This window comes from Etheostoma spectabile, chromosome 13 (assembly GCF_008692095.1).
Source record: "Etheostoma spectabile isolate EspeVRDwgs_2016 chromosome 13, UIUC_Espe_1.0, whole genome shotgun sequence".
Classification (NCBI taxonomy): domain Eukaryota; kingdom Metazoa; phylum Chordata; class Actinopteri; order Perciformes; family Percidae; genus Etheostoma; species Etheostoma spectabile.
The window spans coordinates 7,089,154-7,115,007 of NC_045745.1; the positions used below are offsets into that span (position 1 = coordinate 7,089,154).

At 41.9% G+C, this 25,854-nt stretch overlaps 1 protein-coding gene across 3 annotated transcripts in view; it reads left to right on the forward strand.

The window, feature by feature from the left end:
* Positions 1–25,854, forward strand: part of uvrag (UV radiation resistance associated gene) — a 94,416-nt gene that overhangs the window by 12,400 nt on the left and 56,162 nt on the right. For all 3 annotated transcript variants that reach the window (XR_004334611.1, XM_032533297.1, XM_032533298.1), the window contains 8 exons: positions 103–264; positions 1,576–1,650; positions 1,776–1,861; positions 7,850–7,955; positions 11,033–11,159; positions 22,363–22,447; positions 25,275–25,362; positions 25,755–25,815. Coding sequence is in view for 2 of the 3 variants with exons in the window: in XM_032533297.1 (XP_032389188.1) it covers positions 103–264; positions 1,576–1,650; positions 1,776–1,861; positions 7,850–7,955; positions 11,033–11,159; positions 22,363–22,447; positions 25,275–25,362; positions 25,755–25,815 (790 nt within the window). In the remaining variant the exon portion in view is untranslated. The remainder of the gene's footprint in view (positions 1–102; positions 265–1,575; positions 1,651–1,775; positions 1,862–7,849; positions 7,956–11,032; positions 11,160–22,362; positions 22,448–25,274; positions 25,363–25,754; positions 25,816–25,854) is intronic.

Here is a 25,854-nt window from a genome sequence, read left to right on the forward strand (position 1 = left end):
ACTCTTACTAAACTGGTTAGCCTCACCAAGTGACTGCAAACCGTGGTGTGTGTGTGTGCGTGTGCGTGTGCGTGTGCGTGTGCGTGTGTGTGTGTTTGTCAGAATCCGACGTGGCGGAGCCTGGACTTTGGCATGCTGCCGGACCTTCTGGACACCTCGGTGTCTTGCTTCGTGGTGAGGATCTGGGGAGGACAGGAGGAACAGTACCAGCTCCTCATAGAATGGAAGGTCAATCTGGATGGCCTCAGATACACAGGGCAGCAGGTCAGCAACCACACACAGACAAATGATCATCTTTATTTGTATAATCTACGCCCGTGTCACAAGGGTCCCTGTGTAGTAGGCACAGGCTACAATAAAAATGTGCTGTAAGTGGAGAGCAAACCTATGAGGACAGCTGGTTTTTGGACCACAATGAAATGCCTTTGGGCTTTATTGTGTTTTTATCCATTTGAACACTTCTTGATTGTTGTTCAATAAAGTTTTCAATCAATCGTTCAGTCTGTACACATCTACATGGCATGTGTGGTATCTGATCAAAAACTGAGCTAATTGTTTTATTATCTAAAAAAAACAACACATTTTGACAACAGAGTTTCAGTGTGCAAAACACGTAATGTTAATATTAACATAATATGACATCCTTTTAATATTGGCCTGGGACTCTAACATAACACACACAATGAAAACATCATATCAAATCAGGTAATACATTAGGCAGTGAGTTACGTGAGAGCATGGCAACACTGTACATGTTTAATACTGAATTTGAATCATTGTTGCATTTTAGAATAAAAGGATCTTAATCAAGGAAGTGGAACTACATGAATAAAAATGATAATTCACATCAAAACAGAGTCTGCAATTCATATCCCCAAGATTATATAAATGGCTATTTCGGGAAAAAAAGCGAGCATTGGGGCCCCTTGGTAGCTCCCCTGGTTAAGATTGCGCCCCTTTGTGCGCCTGACCTGGTAGAACAGACGCCCATATTTAGAGGTTTACTCCACGACGCAGCGGCCGTGGGTTCGACTCCGCCCTGTGGCCATTTGCTACATGTCATTCCCCCTCTCTCTCCCGTTTTGTCTGCGCCCCATGTACAGGCTCAGTCCTTAGAGCAGCGGGCCGAGTTCAAGTTTGACCCACGTCCCTTTGCTGTCCTCAGGTTTCCTGTCAAATAAAAGCCAAAAGTTTATATTAAAAAAAAAAAAAAAAAAAAGCATGCATTAAGAAAAGAATCAATATTTGAAGTAAGAATTATCTATCCAGAGAGTTATTATCAATTATGTTGCAGTAATAAGCACTGAAACTTGTGCTAATGTGAGGACTGAACACGCTCCCAGTCATTTTTGCACTTTGAGTTAAGAGTTTTGCACATTGCACGTTTGGAAAAATGAGCTATCCTCAAAGCTATCCTAAAATTCAGAACTCAATGTTATTGTCATTCTTTCCCAGTGAGACTATTTTCAAAGCTCGTAAACAGATAGCACCGTGTCATACACAGCCAGCTGCCCGCTGTTCTTTGTTCTCTCCGTCTCCCTGCAATGAGCCTGTACTGCCTCGCTTTGTCCACAGATTCGGTCCAGGAATCCAAATGAGATAATATTTGGATTGAATGATGGCTACTATGCAGCTGACTTTGATCATAAGGTACAGCCTTTTGTCAATTCTTGCCAGATTCTGCATCATTATGGAATATCCAGTCCTAATCTCCTTAGTTGTATTGGGACGCTGTTTGGCCTCTGCACTGAAACACTCACATATGGCTGTTACAGGATCAGTCAGAGCGGAAGAAAAACAGTCTGCTTCAAGTCGACCAGAGTTCAGTCAGAAACTCCTACAGTGTGTTCTCTTTGCTCAGGTAAGATTCATGCCGTGTAGCAGTATTACGTCAAATTAGCATAACAAAAAACAAATGTACATGTATTATTACCTTTTTGGTCATGTGCAGTGGATTATTGACGAAAAGTGCTCTACAGTATATTTGATTTATTTTAACCCACAACGGGTATTTTTCAATTAGATCTTTTATTTCATCGCTTGCATAATTGCTCATGTGACTACACTTCCTCCTATTATATAAGTTGCATATTTGTCTTTGGCATTTGTTTTCCAGCAGATGGTGCCACAGGAAAGTTGACATTTTTGACCCATTATCAGAGAAACTCTTCTGGCCTCCAACTTTATTCAAAGTCACAAAGCCTGTAGTCTACATTGTATTTGTTGGACATTTTAAGCAGTCTATCCCAATGAAGGCACTTCATCATTAGGCCAGCGTCAGACTTGGGAATGTGGTTAGACTTAATTGATAAAATGGTTGCAATGCAAATGTACACCACAAGAAGGAGACAAAGATTTGCCAAGGAAGTTGCTCTTTTGAAGGTGAACCATGGTGCAGTAATAAAGAACTTCAGACGACACATGACTGTTCTGGCATCAGTTGACAAACTTGGCCTTTTTGTTCCACATTTATATTTAAGTGTGGTAGATTGTAAACTCTACTTTCATCACCACCAGGGCTTCCCCAGAGGGAAACTATGTGATCATGGCCTTATCACATAACAGCATAATTATGCCCTAGTTTTACCTAAATAAATGTGAATCTGGAAGGTTTTGAGTTTGACGTTTCCAAAATAAGATAAGGAACCTGTCATTATGAGCATTTCCAAGGCTTCCACTTACATTTTCCTACTATAAGAATTAAATAGGGGGACATAAAAACATCAGTGGCCTTTGCAGTATCGGGAAAACCGGGCTGAACTTAAACAGCGCTCCCTCATCTAGAGTGGTCATGGTTTATGTTTAATGTTTATGAGAGGATACCATAGCCTCCCCAGCAGCTTGCAGGAAAAAAACCCAGTTTGAATCATAACATTTATGACCTCTGCTCTTGCCTCTTACATTATTGCAGCTTTCTTCCACCTCCTCTTCTTCTAGCCGCACCCAGTGGGACTCTGCAGAGTTTAACACAGTTGCATTGATCCCCCTCTTCCCACACACTGATCTGCCTGCGCCTCCTCACCCGTCAGAGTTACTTTTGGCTCGGCACACTCATTTGCACATAGTTTATGATTATGTATTGTAGAATGATTCATCAAATACTCTACACTCCCAACAGGGATTATCCCCATGGTACACATATATACTACTTTCTGACCCGCACAGCTTTGCCTTTGTCAAAGTGCATTAACTCTCTGAAGTGTCCAGGTGGAGTGCTGCTTGTGGAACCATGCTTTGTGGTGAAATCTCTAATTATGGTATTGGTTCATCTATGTGGTTAAAATATGATTCATGTCAGCCACCTTTATATGCTGCACTATGCATTGTCTTTTTTCATTATGTAATCATTTGAAAAGTAGCACTTTTATTGTGTTTTTGATGCATGTCCACAGGGGACACCCTGAGTGTCAGATATTCCCAGTCAACTATCTGTCTTGGCCCAGCGCAAAGCGTCTTTCTCAGTGCGATGCTTTAGTGGAGCTGCTTTGCTGAGAATGCACCGGTTTGATTAATGACTGCAATTTGCTAGAAGATTCACAGTCTGCTTTTCAGCGGGCCTCTGGTTGACAAAACCCATCGACTGTGTGAGTAACATGGTGATGTGGGCTAGCAAACACAACACGGCTCAGATGGAAATATGAAGAGAGAGAAAGAGAGAGAGAGAACAGATCATCAATCAGCAGTGTCTTGTCTCTTCCAGAGGGTCCAGGCTTAGATCGAGCCTGAGCCACATCCTACTTAGTGCTGGGCCCCTGTCTGGGCAGAAAGAAAGCCAAGGCAGGGATGAAGATGATCCATCTGTTCAACAAAGTTCTTTTTAATTATTTTTTTTTTATTTGAGGATGCAACTAATGCAGGTGCAGTCGTTCCTTAACTTCTCAAGTACACGCCCCTGTCTTACTAGAAAAAAGGGTTTATGTTTGAGCATTAAGACAGATAGAAAACGTTGGTAGGACTGGTGCTAGAAGTAGTTGCATATTGGACTACAACAGTGATGGAGTGGTTTACTGTTCCAGTTTACAACGGAACAGTACAACTCACTCTCTCCAGTGTTACAGCTTCTGTAACTTCTGTAGGGCTTGCCTTGTCTGTTATCTCAGCTCTCTGCGTTTACTCCCACCTCGGATATTATACCCACACTCAAAACTACTAAGACTTGCTAAGCTTGTGTCTGTGTTTCAGGCTTCCCAAACAAAAGACAAGTAGGTGTTGATTGATACAAATCTCTATGAGACTTTCGTTCATTAAACTTAAAGCATTGGTGCATAATCTTTTTTTTGTTTTATTGGACGTCCGATACATTCAAGTGAAGATAATTACCATGACTTTTTATCTGTCATTATTTAGAATTCCTCATGGGGGAGACAGAAACTACGCACCATAGCTTTAAATCTTTTCAAAAAGCTTTTGTGTGTATTATTTGGCTCCCTCCACCAGGCAGCGTAACTAACCATGACTAACAGTTTGAGATTTTTAGTGTAAGACAAGGGCAAGGAGCCAGTGCTCATGACTGAGTTACCAGACTTCCATAATTATCTGCAGTGTGTGTGTGTGACCCCTTTCTGACCCTTTAGGATTATACATATCTTTTCTCACAATCTTTGTGGTGTCCTTGCATCTCTGTTGTAGTTGTCATGTAAACACGACTTATAGCAACTCCGCAGATCCACACAGAAAACAGCCTGCAGGAATAGAAGTGCATTATGCATGCTGGCTAAAGAAACTCCAGTAATCTTATCTCCCATTCAATGAAATTGTAGACAATAGTGATGTGAGGTGAATAACAATTGGTTAAATGTGTTGACATTCTTTAGCTATGAGATAAAGGCGGAATTCAGAAGTTTAGTTTGTTGTGTTTTTCCTACTGTGGGGCTTGTCTGTTTTGTCCCTGGCTGCGATAGAGGGACATTATCCTCAATTTGTTGTCACAAAACGTCTCCGAGCTTGTTTTGATATGCTTAATCGCCTGCCCTATTCACCCTGTGGGCCTTGAAACATTGTTGCTGGAAATGAATTCAGTACAGTCATTAGTCCTTGAGCTTGTTTCCGCTGACCCAGGTTTGTTTGAGTGCATTGGGCCCACGTACATGTGATGCACAGCTAGAAGACGTTTAGTCCGTTTTAAAGCCTGCTTTGTTAAAGGGTAGCAGCCATTGTATCTGGCTGCTGAGTTTTAACCTGTTGATTGATTCACCTACATTTGATTGTAGATGTTTGATAGGAGGAGACAATGTGTGCATTATTGGCTGGTTTGCAGAGTTAGCATGTTGACATTCAAGACCTCCATGTTCAAGAAACATTGCTACTTACGGCTGAGTATCTGTTCAAAATGTTTGGTACAGATAACAGGAATTCAGTGCTGGTTCCTAATAGTGGTGGAAAAATAATCGATTCTTAGATGCATTGCGATTCTCTCTAGAACCATTCCGTGCTCAATGTTTTTTTGTTTTTTTGTTTTTTAAATGTGTTGATTTTTATTTAAATGTTACTGTCTCCAGACAGGTACAAATCAGAAAACAGAGTGAAAGACTGAAAAGAGGATGGGATAATGGACAACAACTTCGGATTTAGGCAAGAGTGCAGAAAGAAAACACCCAAAAATGGCTAAAATCATAAGACATACATAAAACAATTAGGCAAAACACATAAAGGCTGTTGATCTCTATCAAATCACATGTGACCACCTCATGTTTCATGCTCTAAGAAGCCAATTCTCCACCTTTAGACATGACTGGGCCTCTGACATGGGAGGTTACTGTGATAGAAGGTGACGTTAACAAGCATGTTTAAGGCTTAAGCATGGACACAATCCTCAGAATAAACATTTTCATTTAAACCTGTGTGTGACAAATACTGAATATGTCAACATCTAAGCTTTGTCTAGGAAGTGATTAGCAAAGTGAGTAGCAAACTCAGATTTATCACACCGGAAATGTACATGAAAAAAGTAGTTGCATTGTGAAAAAGAAATTTACAACATTACGGCACAAATCTTTTTTTTTTTGTTTTCATCCATTTTTATTTACTTGATTGTACATTGTTACATTTAACATTTAGCATTACGTTTTTACTATACCTTGGCTTACAGATTTGTTTATCGACAAATCTGGACGTTTCAAAAGCACAAGTTTCATCTGACACCCCTGCAGGGTGTAGTGCCACAGTCGAAGGAGAAAATGTTATTGTTTTTCTGATTTTTATCTGCATGAAGGGTTGAGTGCACAGGCTCAGTCATAACTTCCTGCAAATACCCCGCGGCAGAGTTGTGAGGTACCTCTCATGCCTAGGAAAAGGAAAGTTGTCATGCCCCCCCGCGCCGTGGCCTCCTCCAGGTCCATAGGCTGTGACAGAGCCTGATGGGCAGGTGTTAGGCCAAGACTCAGGGAATGATAAGGCGGCAGACATGCGTGAAAAGGAGAGAGGAGATAACTATTCTCACTGAGGGGAAAAGGCCATATCGGTAATCACCCAAACTGATGTAGCTGTCAAAACAGATGTGCCCTGATGTTCCAAAGGACTATCACCAACTGCTATCGCTGTCACCTGAGACAGATTAGAAAATGTGGGCAGAAAATATGCAATGATGTTCATGCGTTATTTACATCTTCATAGAAACATTTTTTTCCTGTGTTGGTTGCCAGGAAGAGGCAATCATATCTAGAGGTAATTACATAACAAAAAAGCCTAGGATTTGTAAAATGGCCCCATCAGGATGGAAGCCTGTTAAAATGAGCCTCTTTTGCTAAACCCACCAAGCACTCAAAGCAAGTGCACACCTAAGGAAAGCCATATTCACCTCACCTTTATGACCCCAACCACAGGGTTAGGGCGTGGAGAGAAAGAAACATGCTAAGAAGAAGCTAGGAGCTAATCACATCTTTGTTTTCGGCACAGATAGTTGAGCCAATCTCAAAAAAGAAAGGCAACCATTACTGGGAACCCCAACCGTCATTCCACAGTGGATGATCTAATACCACTCTGAGAGTATGAATGCTTATTTGCCGTTTCCACCTTTGTCTGTCATTCCCACCATTTGGGATTGGTGTCTGTAGCTGTGTTGTTGGAGTCCCTTGGCTTGTGTTGAGGGGGGTTTATCTTTCTTTCCATGGGCTTTTGGCCTTAAGGAAAACATACTTGGGAGTCTATTGCCCCTGTGATTAATGGTCTTAATAATGCGCTGGCTTGTCATTTGTGTCCTGATGTTGCTGTTTCCTATTTCAATAAAAACCGTGACATGGCATTTGGAATTAGGTCTCCATCATTGTGGTTATAGATTTATGATGTGGCCTTTTGATGGTTGTCTTCTTCTCCTGGGACTGATGGGTTCAGGTCTATCAAGCAACGTTTGATCTCACATTGTGGTTAGATTATTAGAAAATACTAGTGATTAAACTTTTGTTGTGATATTTGTGGTTCATGGTATTTACGAAGTCTGGTCAAATGAACTGTAAACTTGTATTATTAGGAATGTTCTCAATATTGTTTTTGTCCTTTTGTTTAATGTCAAAATTCCCCATTAACTCCTACAGTTTATGAGACTCCGTAGTCTGGACAGAAACAATGAAGATCAACCCCCAGTAAATCAGAAAAAGAAACAAGGAGGGATAACAAACACGCTGCACAATGACTTTTTCACATGGAGACCATCATAATTCTTACGATGGCCTCAGTCACAGTGCACTTCCAAGCCAAATGAAATAAATTGCTGGTGTCATAACAGTGACGCAGCCAGTCAATTTAGTGGCCTCTTGGAAACACAGTTTTAGCATGCGGTTGTTCTTGTGGTCCGGTGTGTGGTTTAAACATTGATCTGGATTGGTGACTTTGTGTTCTTCTTCTTCTCCTGCAGACTTCACACAGCCCAGAGAGCCATCAAGCAGACCCAAGTGACAGTGCAAAAGATCGGGAAGGAGATCGAGGAAAAGCTAAGGACAACTGCAACCTGCACAGAGCGGGTGAGCACCCAGCCACCCACCCATCAGCAGATTCCCACACTCATCGTTCTAAGACCGCTTATTTGCTCATTTTCCACAACAGTCGGCTTTGTTTTTTCTTCATATACGATTTTAGCGAATGTAAAGATGAGGTACAATTTGAGAATGGATGTTTTCAAAGAACGTTCACCAGGGAGCAGTTATAACTGTGATCAGCAATAACTGGCCCATTGGGTTCCACACCAACAAACTTCAGCAGACTGTGAGATTAAAGAGCTTTTAAAACCCAAATCCCCATGTGTAATTGTAAAGTAATGTTAGATGTAATTATACCCTTAGGGCAGCTATCTTTTTGTTTTGATGGCTAAAGTGAAAAGTGGAGAGAGCAATATCCTGCCTGCCTAAATGATAACGCTTTGACCAAAATCCACTGTTTATGTTTCCACCTCCTGTCATATCCTCAACTAGCATCCACAGCAAAAGCAAGAAAGCATATTTAACATTTTTGGAATTGGCAGCCACACAGCTGTGAAAACGGAGCACTGATCCCAGGTTTGACATTGTGTTTATTGTAAACATTCACTTTAAAAACATCCCGTGCCTTGTGATGTTATAAAAGCCCCGGGTTGGTGACACTGCAGTGTGTTTATCCTCCAGGTAGACATGCCTTTGGAAAAAGCGCAGATTTTTTGTGTGTTTTAAATTTACGTGAGTGTGTGTACTGTGTATGTCTATTTGCACCAATATACCTATTTAAAGTTAGTGAGGGCCTTTTTAGAGGGCCTCTTTAGACAGCTGTTACAGCTGTTGCTTTCCATCATGCTCTCATCGGCTTTTGATATTTTTTTGTTCCTTTTCCCAGACCTTCGCCCCATCTATTAAAGTAGCTCCACCATAGCCTTTTCAAGTCTTCCCGCAAAAACATTGAGGCTCCATTCTTTTGCCACAAAGGATCTCTTTCAAAAACTTGTCTCTGATATTTCCCCCACATTGAAACATTCCTCAAAACCCTTTTCAGAGCTCACATTAGCTAATAATCACATAATCCTGGTCTTCTACCTTTGCGTTAAAAGAACCCGGCAAGAGTGAGGGGAGCATTGTGTGGCTCTTCTAAGGGTTTCCCTCTTTGCCTTTGGAGAGCTCAGTACTATCCTTCTGTGCACGTCACATTGAGCATGGATCAAAGGGGGACAGAGTGAGGGCCACTAACCCCAGCGCATGGCCCTTTCACCCTCTCACCCACACTCTGCCATTAATCTGCTGGGTTATATCATGCCCCCCCCACGCCTGCTGCTTATTTACTCAGCTGACTCTCTGCTGTTTGATGTTCAGTAGGAGTCAGACGTGCCCTCGTGGATCGTTGCAGTTTCACGCACGCATACACACACACACACACACACACATGCACACGAAAACGCACACACACACACACACACACACGCACACGCACACGCTGACATGGCTTTGACCCACTTGCCAACTATGTCGCTCAGTGAAAGTGGAGGCTCATGGTTCGTGCCAAAGCCAATGGTGGTTAACATGCGAGCATCAGAGGGCGACACATAGGAGAGATGAAGGCTCTATCAGTCTTCTCTCTCTCTGTGACAGATACCACTCTCTGTTTTCGTTACAAATCCCTCAGAAGTCTTCAAGAAGGAGCATGTCTTTGTTTTCTCTGATCCAGGCCACGATCACTATCTAAGGGTGTATGTGATGCCATGGTCCCTGCTCACAAACTACAGGATGAATAACAAGGGTGAATCTCTGTTATCCTGCCAGCAAGCTCCCTCCCTCCCTCCCAACTCTTCCTTATACATGTCATTCTTTGTTGAATCTCCATGTACATTTCTTTGTCATTATTGTCTAGACCTCGCCTCTTAAATCTCTCTTTGCATGTTTTGAAGTTGCCCTATTTATTTACCCCCAACTTATCTTTTTTTTCTTTTTCTGTTGACCTCCAGTCTATCCCCCTCATCTACTGTAAACCACATCCACATCCATCAGTCCACAAATCCCTGGTGCAGTTTTCTTCAATTTTTGCCCCCCCCAATAGAGACATGAAGCCTGATTCAGCAGCCGGATTCAGAGAGAGAAAGATGTTGACTAATGACTGCCCTCTGATGGTGCTGCTGGTCAGGGGGAATGTGTTGAGAGATTCACCAGCCAAAAGATGTGGACAATGACATACACTCATCTGGAGTTGATGGCTTTATTGTGGTCTCCTTCGAGTTTGTGTACTAGACGTCCACAAGTTTGCATGTGCCATGGTTCTCTGTGTCTTGTTGCAGTAAGAATCAGCTATGGACAAAAGAATCTGTGGTAATTACTCCTATTGATTTATAGATATATTTGATAAGATCTGAAACTATAGAAAATATTTTATTAATCTTCCAGGGGGGAAACTCAGTGCCACTACATAAAAACAGACAACAGGTGAGACAACAGAAAAAAAAAACATATACATCTTAAGGCAATTCAAAATGAGGTGTTCCTGCTTTAACCACACCTCTGTTTTCTTATGCTGATTTTAAGGTATCTATTTTTTGGAGAGTGCTTTAATTAAAATGGTTCATTTATATTTTAAGCATTGTTCTGTTATTGCCAAGCATTTGCTTAGAGTAGTTACTTTGCAGTATCTTAAAGAGTGCCATACTGAGGCGTCTATTCTCATCTTCCACCCTGTTTCCACCAATAACTGGCTTTGCGCTGCCTCATTCGAATGAGCTTGTTCCTCTTCTTCCACCTGTGTAATGTTAAGGTTAGGAAAGTGCCAAACGGACGCAGTCCTGCTTGTTCTAGGCGTCGTACCTCATTACAAACACTTTTCACTTGGGACACTGATCCCAGGGCTCAGTGACATGATCTGAATGGTAAAGTTCTTTCCCAGTTTTTTTGTCATTGGACAGTTGATTCTGGAATAGTGATGGCGATAATTAGCACGCTAGATGTTTATAAAATCTATGTGACGTGGGAACATAGCCAGTCTATATAAAGGGTAATCAATACTAAACACTGCTGGGACCACATACTAAATATTTTCCTTCATCCTCTTTCTCTGTTTTCTCTCCATATCATTCTCTTGTGTTTGCTCTGAGCAGAAGAAAGAGCGGGAGTGCATGCAGCTGCGTATAGCCGTGCTGCGCAGTGAACTGCAGCGGCAGAGGAAGGCGCTTGGCAGGGAGATAGACCTGCGGCAGAAGGACAACGCACAGCTTCAGAAGAAAGGTAAAGCCAATGGGTGCACAATGCACATCCAACCCTAGGACTGATGTGCCTGTTTACAACACACATACAACATGTATTGTTGTGATCTTTTCCTCAGTGAAATGGAGGCTGTGACAGGGGTTATGGGCTGATCTTAATTGCTTTGTTTATCTTTTGCACACACAATAGAATGATGGGCTATTGTTCAATGCGATTTATTTAAACGTTAATAATCAGTTGTTTCAGGCCTATAAACGTAATTTTGCGGCCTTGAGGAGTGAACAGGGTGCATATTGATGTTCAGTGTTTCAGTTTAATGACAGGTTGATTGCAAAGCTGATGGATTCTGACTGCACATATAAGACAAGGAATTCAGTTATAAAAATGCTGTTCTTAATATATCCTAAATTTACAATTTTGTTACATCAACGTGATTTCATTGTATAGGAAACTCCAATTTAAACACATCGGTCAAGGATTTCAGTGCTGTCTGACAGCAGCGGGTAGACTGTGTGTGCTGTATAACCTGTTCATCCTGGAGTACAGTAGAGAGTGTTGTCGCATACAGAAAAACCTCTGTCACGCTCCCAGCCAGCGGATTGGAGTCACTCAACATGCAAGCATATGTACCCATAATGTTACAGTATATAGAGCCATTCCTGTGGTTTTTGCAGTCTGTGCCAGGCCACTAAAGCAACAGTGTTTGTGCAGTGGTGTCATTTAGTTAACCCTGTGAAGTCTCTGAGGAGGGTTTTTACTGCTGCCTGTTACTGTTCATAGGCAAGTAAAAAGCCAGTGTTAGTGAAGCCTGGGTTGACAAATGTACACACACACACACACACACACACACACACACACACACACACACACACACACACACACAAACCCAAACACATATGCAGGTGTACACAGTTATTCTTAGTAGTGGGGCTATCAATCGCTGCAAATATTTAATTGCATGAGTGTCCTAGTTAACATGCGATTAATCACATATTAATCACACTTTTTATGTCTTCTAAATGTATTCTAAAAGGGATATTTTTCAAGGTTTTTTTTAAGCTCAAGTTTAAGTTCTCCATGGTAACTCAGTTCACATCCACAGTACAGTACACACAAATACCTTTAGGTAGCCATCTGGAAGGTTTTTGAAACTCAACTTGTCATTTAAGGATAGTTTTCTTAATCCATTTTTAAATTCCATTTTTTATTTTTTTTATTTTTTTAGACGTCTTGAGTTGCGGTCACCGATTTAGTTAAAAATGTAAGTAATAAGTCTTAAGATTAAGTGTGTGGCTCTTTGGATCGTACACCACATTCATGGCGATCCTGTATTCCTCTTGGCGTGCTCAGTGTTAGGCGGATCCTGTTCTCCAGGAATGCCTTACGCAAACCGCAGGTCTTCCCCTGAGATCAGCCCGGAGATGCGCTTCACTCCGCGGCGAATGGCCGGTTTGGTGATCCCCTGGATGTTATCACGGGCACTTTACGATTTCTGCTAGCCGTCCACAACGTTACTGCTGTTTCGCTTCTTGATTTCCCAAACTACAGAGCTGCCCGACACCCGAATTGCTTGTCAAAGAAATCAGTGGTGTTAAAAGGAATTGGCCCTAACTTGTTATTATTTAGTTCATTCTGACAGTTCATTTTCTTAACACTTAACATTAGTTACTTGTTAAATAATTGCATGTACCCACAACTTGTATTATGTAATATCAGGGAATTCTTTGTTGGCTGCAGCACATGAACTTTCAGTTTTTCCTCTCCTTAACTTTAGCTAGCCCTGTTTAACATTTAGTTATGTGTTTCCCATGGTGCTCATAAAAAAACACAGTTTTAGTAGCAGCAACATGCACCTACTGCGTTGAACAGTGAGTCTGCTGATGGCGTTACTGCGTCAGAAGAACCTTTTGTACTGGAGAACAAGAACAAACAGCTGGTAGCTATCAAATCAGAATAAAAAATTACAAAGGAAGTTCAGTCTGAGCTTCAGCCTGATTGTTGGATGTCAGGGACAGCACCTGTTCCTGTGCAGCCTTCTGAAATGCTCTGTATGCACCGACTAGATATATCTTGGCTAGTGTTGAGTGGACCAGGTGCTCTATTTTGGAAACCTGGGTCAGTAAGATCAGCCGTTCATGGCCGAAAGGGCAGGGCCAACCTGAGGTGAGGACTGGAGATGATGAGCATGTAGTCTGACCACACACACACACACACACACACACACACACACACACACACACACACACACACACACACACACACACACGAGAGGTTTCTTTTGTGCTGTGATTCTAAAAAAAAAAATCCGTTAATCCTCTGCCGTTTTACCTGTCACCACTTCATCTATAGCCAAAATAACAAGCTGCTCTCCTTCTCTGCAGCTCATTGGTGGCTTTTTTTCCAGACTGTACAAGTGCTTATTAAGAAACAGAACAAAAAATCCTTCAGCTGGTTAAAGAGGCGAAAGGTATTTTAGGATAAATTGAAATGCTGCAGCTGAATAGGGCTAGCTGAAAAACCTTTTTTTTCTTTTTCTTTTTCCAGACTCATAACTCAAAAGCTAAAAGCCATATGCTGCTGAGCTCTGCTGTACTTCCAGCTCGATGTTTAACTCTTCTAATCAGCCTGCACATATTCATTTGTTTCACTATCGGAAAAAGCTCTGCATTAATTACAGACAGGATACTCTTGGAGACAGGTGTTTACAGTATTTCATGCAGCAGCTGATCTTGTGTCTGATTATATTTAGATTGGCACCACGACGTGTTTGCTTCCTCTGATCTCATCTTTCACTTCGGAGACGCATATGATTTTATCAATTCTAGCTTAAATTTCACTTTTGGAACTTTCCCCTGTGGGGACTCTATTTGTTTGTCTGTTACTCGAAGCAAATTTAGTCCCGTTTAATGATCCAGATCACAGCCTTTTCGTTAAGATCCTTGCACCCCTTTCAGATGAACTCAAGTACCACCACCCAACAGGTTCCAAATGTGGTCATTTGATTTCATCATAAACAATAGTTTCCTAAATTGTTGCATTATTTTTTTCATATGAACAAACTGTCAATGTTAAGGTAAGTTAGGTCAAGTTTGCATTTGTACTACTTGTGGCAGGCGCTAGACATTTAGTCATTTCAACTATTTAGCCATCACTTTAAGCAACTGCATGTCCATTACCTTTAACTCTTTCAACTAGGTATCAGTTACTCTTAGTTAGCTAACTATTTGGATTCATTATTTTTTAGCAAATTTTTACGCATTTACATATTACTTTATTTAACTGTTTAGACTTCTTTGTTTGCACTCTGTAATTGCAACATATTATCTAAATCAAATTGTTGTTATCAAACTTTTTTTCTTTTTCAAATTGGTTTAGCTGCACCACAATATTTCCATGTGCCCCCTGGTGACTGCAGAAGAACCCTCCAGGGTACGAGTGGTTTGCAATCACTGATAAAGACTACTCATCGAGCTGGTGGCTAAGGGAATGTCTTTCTTCAATTAGAAGCAAGCGTTCATTTGTTGAGTTTTCACACATTCCAGTGCTTATTAGATTCAGGTTTCTTTGTAAGTTTTATTGACAGTTTAACAGTATGTGTAAGAACATTGCTATGCAGTAGCAGAACCTCCGGCATTGGACTGTTAATCTCCATTCTTCGTCACGTACTTTAGGATGTCATCTGGGGCCGGCCAGGTGCTGTGTGGTCTGCCCATCTCTCACACACGCCTAGGGCCCATGAGAAAGGAACTCTTATCAACCTGTAATTCCCAAGAAACTGGCCTGTGTGTGTGTGTGTGTGTGTGTGTGTGTGTGTGTGTGTGTGTGTGTGTGTGTGTGTGTGTGTGTGTGTGTGTGTGTGTGTGTGTGTGTGTGTGTGTGTGTGTGTGTGTGTGTGTGTGTGTGTGTGTGTGTGTGTGTGTGTGTGTGTGTGTGTGTGTGTGTGTGTGTTTTGAGCTAGCATATAGAGATCAGATGAAAGTTGGGCATCCACTATTAGAATGTGTTTGCAGGCTCGCTGATGCCTATTCTGTGTTAATCTTTGTTCTCTTTGTTCATGTATATGTGCTCCATCTTTGCCATCCTGGACAGTGTTAGCATAATAAACACTGAAAAGCTTCAGCTCTGTTTAAACGCCCGCTGAGTATAGACACTATTCCTGCAAATGCACCCATACTCACCCTACTCACGAGTCCACTGCATGTCTTTCACACGATCGAAAACAGAGGACATATGAGCATGACCACTGTTTCCCCCCCACCTCTCTTTCTTCTCAGGTCTTGAATTTGAAAATTACGTCTTTCTTTCCTTCCCCCCAGGATTAATGGGTTTGCTTTTGGTGGGGTCACACTCTTGTCACAATTTCCTCCAGTCTAATTTTCCTCCTTCCACCTTGGGCAAATGACATAAATCAAGCCCGTGAACGGCGTTTATTGTACTTTGTAACGGTAGTTATTCTCACGTTTTGTAACAGAGCCAGGGCTCCTGACCAATAAATGTCAGTGTTTGGGGTTCTCAAGTGTAAGGAGCAAGGAGTTTAGTGAAAGTATGGTGTGAGGAGGTATTTGTCACCTCCAGAGAAAAAGGTCTCATATTGAAGCTATCATCATTAGGGCTCCTTTAGCAGCAGCTTTACTTTCACTTCCTTCAGCTGGCTGCCATCTTGACTGAGGATAAGGGTTGACAGGTATTGCAGTCCAACACTCTGCGTAATGACTCAGGATGTCTTTTCGCGGCGTCCCCCCCCACCCCGACTTTCCACTCAGTCGCCATGTCACAGGCTAAACTTTCTCTCATATCGCATAAAGAGCTTTGGTTTAAAAACATGTCTCTGACAGATTGTTCTAAGTTGAAAACAAAGGCACATTGTTTCCAGTTGTTTTCCAACAATATGGTTTCCTTAAAGATAAAAAGCCCTATCTAGCACCCGGTGCGATGCAAAGCCCAACGCACTGTTCTTTAAATGTCAAATGAACCTGCGCCCATCTTTGCGCCCATGGGTGTGCTGGTCTTACAGGGTGGTGTGTTCAGGTGAATTCTTGCCTTGCACTTAAATCGTTAAAATAGGCTCCACAATCTCAAAGATTCCTCCATTTCCTTTATTTTGGCAGCCCCACTGGCCATAAGTGGTATTAGTGCAGCTGTGTTTTGGATCATTCTTCCCAGAGATTGGAACAGTGTCACCTGTGTGACGTCAGTCAGTTGGCAGTTGTCTTCTAAGAACACATTATTACAATTTGTTTTTTTTACTTTTAACTTGTTTTTGAAGTTTAATTGTTTCAGATTTCATTGCTTTTTTTCTTAGTTTGTTCGGCCATAGTAACCTTTTTTACTCCCAACTCTAGCACAGACACAACAAATCCAGTATGCCGCTTCAAACACAAGTCAGTTGAAAAGTGAGTGTGCCCTGACACACAAAACTTGCATTTTTTGAAATAGGTCAGGTCCATATGTGTGTGTGTGTGTGTTATGTGGTGAATGTGAAAATGAACTGCTACCTCCTCTGTCAGCTCTAGCCACTGAAAAGAAATAAGAGGAGAAATCGGGCCAATTACAACAGCTGGTCAGTCTGATGTCATGTTGCCTGAGCTCATTACTATTCATGAGCTTGTCCAGTTGATCTGGGTAAAGGATGCTGATAGCCAGGCTGTCATTGGATAACTGTTCGCCTATCAGAGTCAAGCAGCTTAGCTCGTTGAATTTGAATAAGAACTTGCACGAATCGAGCCATCGAGTCTTCCTGCAGGCTTTCTCTACCACACTAGAATGGCTTGAAACAACAAAAAAGTCCATGGTATAACTCCAGATATTATCACAAAGTAATGAAATACGTATGGCAGGGCACCTTTTAAGCTCCGCCTACACTCTCTGGCTCACCAACCACTGCTAGATGATGAAATTGCGTCACTCACTTGCCGCTAAGGATTTCCCAGTGTATAATACTTGAAATGCCGTGGCTTTCATCATCAGTGAGCCATCTGCTCAATCACCTTTGTGTTACCTCCTTCGGCGATAGATAGTGACTAAACAGCCGATGATTTAAATGAACATCTTCCACGATACTTCCGCATTATTACTTTAACATCTTTATAATTATCAGACTTCTATGATGAACTTGTTTCCAGACACTAGTATAATTTATTCCTTTTTACAGTGTTCTTTAGCTCATTGCAATGGTTGTGGTAGTCCGTGGCTCTGTTTTTAATTCAATTCAATTCAATTTTATTTATGTACAATTCATACAAGAGTTATCTCAAGACACTTTACAGATAGACCACACTCCAGAATTTACAAGGACCCAACAGTTCTAGTGGTTTCCTCCAGAGCAAGCAACAGTGCGACAGTGGCGAGGAAAAACTTCCTTTTAGGCAGAAACCTCGGTCAGACCCAGGCTCGGTAGGCGGTGTCTGACGGGCCGGTTGGGGTTAGAATGAAGAGTGGCAATAACAAAAATAGAAAAATTAGTAGTTGTAGCAGTTCTTGTGTAGGTCATGCATGCAGGACGCTGTGCGGCATACAGGCCAGCAGGACGTAGGCAGGACGTAGCAGGACGTAGCTGGACGTAGCAGGACGTAGCAGGGCACCACAGTGTAGCAGTTGAACATGGCATCACAGAACGTGTAGCGGGACCATGGCGATAGCTGCTACCCTGATTTCGGAGCCTCTCTGATCCAAGGGAAATGCTGGGGAAAAAAGAACATAAGGACTCCGGGGAATGACTCCCAGAGCTAGGTTAGTAACAAGCATTTCTGGGACATGGATGCACCTAATGAAAAGTAGAAAGATAGAGGAGAGAGGAGCTCAGTGTATCAAAATAAGTCCCCAGCTTGTCTAAAATTATTAAAGAAAACCAAGAGAGACAAGGTAAGAGAGCTCCAGCCCGGCGGGCTAGAACTCTCCCAACCGGATCGGGCTGTATGCCAAGTCTCCCTTTTCTAGTTATTCTTGATTATAGATAGATAAATCTGAAAACTATGTGACTAACTACTACTCCCTAACAATATTATTCTATGCCCTAACTAGTGTATCAAAATAAGTCCCCAGCTGTCTAAAACTATTACAAACAAAACAAGAGAGAGAGTAGTAAAGAGAGCTCCAGCCCGGCCGGGCCAGAACTCCCCAACCGGATCGTGCTGTATGCCAAGTCTCCTTAGTTATTATGATAGTAAATCTGAAAACATGTGACTAACTACTACTCCCTAACAATATTCTTCTATGCCTAACATAGCTTTATCAAAAAGGAAAGTCTTAAGCCTATCTTAAATGTGGAGACGGTGTCTGCCCGGACCAAACTGGAACTGGTTCCACAGGAGAGGAGCCTGATAGCTGAACGTCTGGCTCCCGTTCTACTTTTAGAGACTCTAGGAACCACCAGTAACCCTGCATTCTGGGAGCGTAGTTCTCTCCTAGGGTTGTAAGGTACATAAGCTCTTTAAGCTAAGATGGAGCCTGACCATGAAGAGCTTTGTAGGTGAGAAGAAGGATTTTAAATTCTATTCTAAACTTTACAGGAAGCCAATGCAAATGTTTTTAGTTAATAGTGTGACCTACTTTTATTTTCATCATTTTAAGCAGCTGTATTGAATGCTGCATGAATAAAAGGTCACTTAATAATTATGTTGCAGTTATATACAATGCTTTTTTTAATTAGCTGTTAGATCATGTACAGTTTTTTAATGTGAACACGATTATATTTGCCTTCTAAAAATTCAGTGTGTCGGATTTTCTTTTGAACATTTTGCTGTGTAATTCATGCCGATACCCGTTCCTCAATAGCTTCAGTAGATACTTTCTTTTAATTGCAGATTTACGAGTTACTGAGTAAAAGTACAACAGAGGGGAAGTAATATTGACAAGAAAGCAGTTATCTCTCTCTAAAGCTTTTCCCTTAAATGTGAATGGGCTGTTCTTATATAGCGCTTTTCTATTCTTCTAGACTACTCAAAGCGCTTTTACATAGTACAGGAAACACTCACCATTCACACACATTCATACACTGTGGCCAAGGCTGCCGTACAAGGTGCCACCTTCATCAGATACACACTCACACACATTTACACTCCGATGTGCATCGGTGGAAACTCGGGCTTCAGTGTCTTGCCCAAGGACACTTTGACATGGGACTGCAGGGCCAGGGATCGAACACCAACCTTCCAATTGGCAACCGCTCTACCACTGAGCCACAGCCGCCGATAAAGCATTTCACACAACATGACTTGTACTCAGGAAGCAGTGGAAGTCAGGGCAGTCGTTCCTGCAAGTTTAAATCAGTTTAGTGTTGGTGCTGTTTGCGTGACGAACCCACTCGGAGCCTCTGTGCGTTAACGCTGATGCTCAGTGTCATTGTGTGCACTGATAGATCAGAGTGTCACTTTTAAAGTCCTCAGGAACACCTCGCCAAGTCTAGGAACACCACAATGCATACACAAAGACTACGTTTAGTCCAGTGCAAACAAAACCCTTAAACCACCAGAGGGGTTGGCTATTTTGCAGATTTATTTCCTTCAGAATCCCTCAAAGCCTGCGGTTGGCTGCCAGATGGACCTGACTGTACAATGTCCAAAATCAGAAACCTAAAGTGAGCTCCCTGAGTGATTTATGTCCCATTATAAATTTTCAACAGCAGATTTACCAGCAAGTGTCGTTGTGGATCCTAAACCTATCGCTTATGTTTAATATAGAAGCTAGTGTGTCGACATACAAGTGGCCAGAGTAGTGTATGTCTGCGGTTGCCGTGGTATTTACTGTAGTTTGTGTGTCCATGGCGTGATACCAAATGGAACAGGTTAGAGGGATGAAAGGATGAGAAGATGGATGGAACAGATAGGACAGAGCTGGGCATTACTTGAAAGCAAGAGTGCAATACAGGCCCACGCAGTGGGGTGTTAAAAAATGTTTTCATGTCCTCCCTCACAACAGCTGGATGGCCTGTGTGATCCCTGTCTCTCTGTCTTCCTTGCTAATCTGATAGAGATACCCCTGAGTAACTTCATTTTCTCCGTCTCCGTCAAGGTATCTCTTCTTCTACCCTCATGGTGTCAGTTTGAGCTGCTTGAAAGTGAGTGGAAGTATGTGATTAAAAAAAGCCGCTCCTGTGATCCATCTGATTACAAATGGGATTTGACGAGTCTTAAAATGCAACAACTCACTTGTCTGCCAGTTGCTGTTGAATGGTGGATTGCAGGCTTGATTGATGAACAACCACATTTCTCTAAAAGGGTGTTTTTTTTTTTTTTTTTTAATAGTATAGACATTGTAGAAGATTTTCTTACCAATTTTCAATGGAGGAATCCAGGTAAACATTAGGGGTATGCACATTTGAAAGAAAACCCTCAAGCATTGTGCTGTGTGATTTCTCTCATCGATTCCTGAGTGAAGTTTGGACCTCTTAGGCATCCTTCTCCCCGCTGGTTACACACAAATGTCAATGCATGTGCACAGTGTTTACGATATGGTCAACCAGACCAAAAAACACCTTGAGCGCAAGGCAGACTGTCAGAGCGCGAGACACCCTGTCATCATAGCTGCCAGTTACAAGCTCACAAACAACATAAACAAATGAAGATGCTAACTGCACTTACCATTCTGATATGTCTGCTACACGCTGATGTTATCGCACAGGCCACGGCCATGGCTGAATCTCTCCGATATTTCGAGCCGTCTTGATGCGCTTCTCTTTTACCGATCTACTTACCAAGGTGGTACAATAGATGTACCTGTACTAATGTTGTCTGATTGTTAAATGAGATATATTCTGCTCATTTTCAGGTTCATACTTGTATTTTGGGTTTCTACTAGAACATGTTTACAAGCCTGAGGAAAAATATGGCACACTTTTGCAAAGGTAGTTCTCAAGCCATGGGGGGAGTTACACAGATTTGGCGCGATTTGGGTTATGAGCCTGCATGTGACATAGGAAGGGTAGCCAAATCTCAATGGCATGTTGAATTCCATGTTTTCTTTTCTAGGCAACAAAAAAATGCCTGGGTTGTCTTATTTCACAGCTTGTGGGTTGGAAGGCACTCCAGATACCCAAATCTATGTGGACATGCACTAACAAAGTGAGGTTTTCCTGATATGTCCCCTTTAATGGAAATGAGTGGGTGCTTGGTTGAGATATGGAAGGGGAAACACTGAAGAATCACAGAATCTCTTGCCATTTATTGAGGAGGAGGAGGCCAGCCACCTTGGGGACAAACCTCGTTACTGATGTTTATATCGATAGTCTGTACATAAAGCATATGTGATTTTTGGCACAAAGAGCTTTGTTTTGTGTCTCCGCTCTCTCGTCACTACCATGGCCTGAGCCACAGTCCTTTAGCTGTTGCGCCTGATGGTCAGTCTCACAACTCTTTGAGGCCCTTGAGTTTCAACAGCATTCCAAATGTTTTAATAATTCCCGCCAGGCTCCAAACAAAGATAGAAGACCAAATTTGCTTTATTGTGTTTCTTCTGGAGTGTGGGGGGGAAATGCACGAGAAAAATATGTAGCCGACATGTGGTTTTGTTGTTCTGAATTACTGCGTTGTACTGTCCCTAGTTATTACAATGGGGATCATATGTAGTAATTGTTGCAAAACAGAATACATTTTAATACAATAAATACATAAAAATATAAATAGTTAATGTGCAATAGATAGTCAAACCTATTGTTTATTTAAAATATCTGAAATTGTAAGCCATGTTTCTGTGGCACTCGCCTGCCATCCCATCATACGTGAGGCTGTATGAACATAGATTAGAGAGATATTCTGGTATAACCCTAAATTATACTTTGCTTCTTTCTGGTTTTATGCTACACTGAGGTATTGTGAGCTTTTCAACACTGCAGTTTCACTGCTTCCACAAGCTGTATCATCACTGTACCTTATCTGTCAGGTTATATTTATTTGCCTAGCTATGTATTTACAGAGTCTGACAAATCCTATAATTTGCATACATGTGTTGTTTGGTTTTATGTGGTGTGAAAAGGAAATGGTTTTAGCCTGATCAAAAGGACTGTTTGATCTTGCTTAAGTTTAACAGTGGACGGCAGCCAACCAAACAGGCCCACCTGGCTGTTTACATGCACGCACGCACACACACACACACACACACACACACACACACACACACACACACACACACACACACACACACACACACACACACACACACACACACACACACACACACACACACACACACACACACATCATTTACTCTTTATTTTTTATTTTTCTGTCAGAGGACGCATTCTCTGCTCAGCACGAGGGTCTGAAGGAGGAGAAAGAATCCTTAACCAAGCTGCAGAAGGAATGCACTGCCAAGAGGTATGTGTGACCCTGTTATTATCTATTGCTTTGTGTCTGCTTAGAAAACACACTTTATCAAATGCATTTATCCTCGTCAGACATAACCCAGAGCCTCCTAAATGACGTGACCCGATGTGTTGCTCAATCGTATAAAATTGTGATGGGACTACACCCTACTCCCTGCCTTTCACCTTCCTCAGTCAAAACAAGGCAATGTTTTTGCGGCTGGCGCTGCCTATTTATGTGTGCTCCTTGGAGAGTTTGCACATTGTGCTAAGAAGCCTATTGGCCTGTGTTTGCTTTGGCCTACCGGGAGACATGTTCGGCGAGTGCCGACCCTGGAGACAGCTTTGTTTGTCTGAGAAGTACCTGGCAGTCACAGAGGGTAAACCAGAGCCCCAGGAAGGCCAGCAGGGGCCAAGAGACCCAGCAAACAGGAAATTAACACCGACACTTATACATCTGCCTAACATCCATTCTTTGGAAATATCTCTGTCGTTGATGTTTTTTCATGGAAATCCTTCTTTTTCTTTAACTTCTTTTTTTAAACTGTTAACTAGGGGATGTTATGTGGTTGCTGTTGAACAGTTTATCTCACTAAATTAAAGCTGAAAGGCATCAGGTAGTTATAGTATCTTTGGTTGTTGAGTTGAGGGTGCTTTTTGAAAACCTAAAAAGATTTTACCTTTCTAGAACAGAGTAGTCTACATGAGGTGTTGAACCAACTCCTCTTTGGTCACCAGTGGTTGAAAGGAACGAATACTACTCGAAAAAAAACTCCCACAAATACCACGTAACAATGTCGGCATTACTTCCTAACACTGGTCATTTATCCCTAATTCTATGACCCAGTGTTTGTGACAGCTACCGTATGCTTACAGATAGCCTACAACTTAACTATTTGCAGCTCCCTAAATACAATGGCAAGCAGTTTTATAGGCGAGGCATTCACATTTTCCATTTGGACCCACAAACTTGCTTAGCTATAGTTGCAAGCACATATAGAGCAACGTTGTATGGCAATATTTTAGCTAAGTCAAACAGTTAAAAGATGCTTTGAAAGTTTAAAACTTACAGTTGTCTTTAAGAGCAGGCTTCTAGCTCTCTGCTATTGTGGGAGGGGCAGTGCACGGTCTACACGTGAACTGCAGCGTCTCTCTAGCAACACAGAGCTGCCTGTGTGGTCAGTAAATAATGCCGGGAAAAATCTATCGGCAGCAGCGCATCGGCCAGTGCCGGCACACTTAAAATATATCGGTCAATCACTACTGGTATTGGAACATCCCTAACCAAAAAAAAATCTTTGTGAGCATACATTAAGAAAGGCAGTGGGAGGGTAAAATGTTTATGTTTTGGGAAAGGGGTTTGTGAAGGGCTTGCACCTTAGGCTTAACCAATCAGATGAGAGAAAGCCTGCTGGACTTTCATAAAGCAGCTGCACACTGGGAAAGGGAAAAGATAAGAGACTGCTTACCACAGGCAAAGCCTGTGTAAGGCGAGAAGCCTGGATGGGAGGGTGCATCACATTCAATAGCCATTTACCCCCTAAAATCCCCTTTCATCTGCATGAAATGATGGGCTATTACCCACAAGTAGGGCTGTTATATTGTAGAGGACACTCACACACCATTCATACAAAGCAGCCAATCCTCCGTGTTACTCGGACATAAGCAGTCACAGGAATAGCCGTGCATACAGTACATCCTGGACAACTTTTTTTTTTTTTTGAAGATTATTTTTTCAGGGATTTTCGGCCTTTATTTCCATAAGCCAGATGAAGACATGGAAGAGAAGAGAGAGGGGGGAAAAACATGCAGCACAGGGCTGCAGGCTGCTGCGTAGAGGAGTAAACCTCTATATAAGTGCGCCTGCTCTAACAACTGAGCTAACTCTGCCACTTCCTGGACAACTCTTGTTATATTTACTCTTTTTTTTTTCTTCAGAGATGTAATTGATGTTTTACATTTGGAATGGGTTTCACACAACTCAATAACTAATTCATTGTACATACACACTCTCATTAACCATATGATGATTATATAGTAATAAATAATAATTCTTTCTAAAGCAACGTTTAGCGCCGTATCTTTTAAATCTTCTGCACTTACAGCATAGGTTCCCTCTGTGATACTATATTACTGTTAGATGTGGAAGAGAGATCTTACTGCATTTGTTTTTTTGCACTTCTACAATGTTTCAAACGGCTTCATCATCATTCCATTTTCATGTACAGGAATCCTTGGATTGTAATTCAGCACAAAGGGTTGATACTAGTCATTCAATATCTGAAATACCCTGGAATTGTAAAGTTTTTCTTAAATTTCGGCTCAGGGGAAATCAGGCATATGTATTACTCTGAAATGATTAGGTGTTTCATTATATCTCTATGATAGTACAACAAATGATAAACTCTCCTCTCTGTTTTTCATGAATTGTTCATATGTTCACCAACTTATATCACCTTAATGCACATGTGTCAAACTCGTATCAATTCTGGTTCACAATACATTGTGGCCCACGTATTTTTCGTCGCTTAACCTGGCGTTTTTGTCACGTTTTCTAATGTTTTTGTAACTTTTGCCGAAGTTTTTGTCATTTTTTCCTTAATGCCTCACAATGGGTCCCTGTGCAGCAGTAACTAGCCTGGGTGATTTCTATTTCTCATTTTCACTTCCTCCCATCACTTCCAACTACAATACTTCCCCTACAATCTCATCTCTGCTTTTTCTCTAGTCCTTCCATTGCTTTACATCTTCCAGTGTTCTCCACTCGGAGCTACAGCTTTTGTCTCCTTCTGCCTGCCGGTTACTCACTGTCGTCCTTGTGTCTGGTTTTGTGTCTCCAGAGAGCAGTTCCTCAAGTCCAACGCCCAGCTCACCTTCCGCTGCCGCCAGCTCCTCTCTGAGCTTTCCTACATCTACCCCATAGATGTGGTAAGTTCAACCTGATGTACACTGCGGCACAGCACGTTGTTGACGAGGCAACTGCAAAGAATTCTCTGGTTAAAGAACCAAGGTTTTGATCGAGCAGAAATGGTGCAGATAGTCCAATTCTTAAGAATGCTCAGATCACCCAGAGTCCTATCTGTTTAACGTGCCTCGCTGATAAATATTACAGTCAGGCTGTTTTTAAAAAAAAATTTGTATTACAAAAAAAAAAACTTTAAATGCTGACGCTACTGCACAATGATGCCATGATTTAAAGCGAGTGCCTCTGCCAATGGCAATGCTGGCGCTTCGTCCCGCACAGGGTTTCATCTTGTCTGGGTCCGTTTGTGTCTGATCATTGTCTTTAACATGAAACCTGTTTCTTATTTTATCCACAGGCTAATCAGTCCGATTATGTCATCTGCGGAGTGAAGCTGCCAAACTCTGAAGATTTTCAAGGTAATTTATTATGTGCCTTTTGTGTGTTTCAGGGTAACA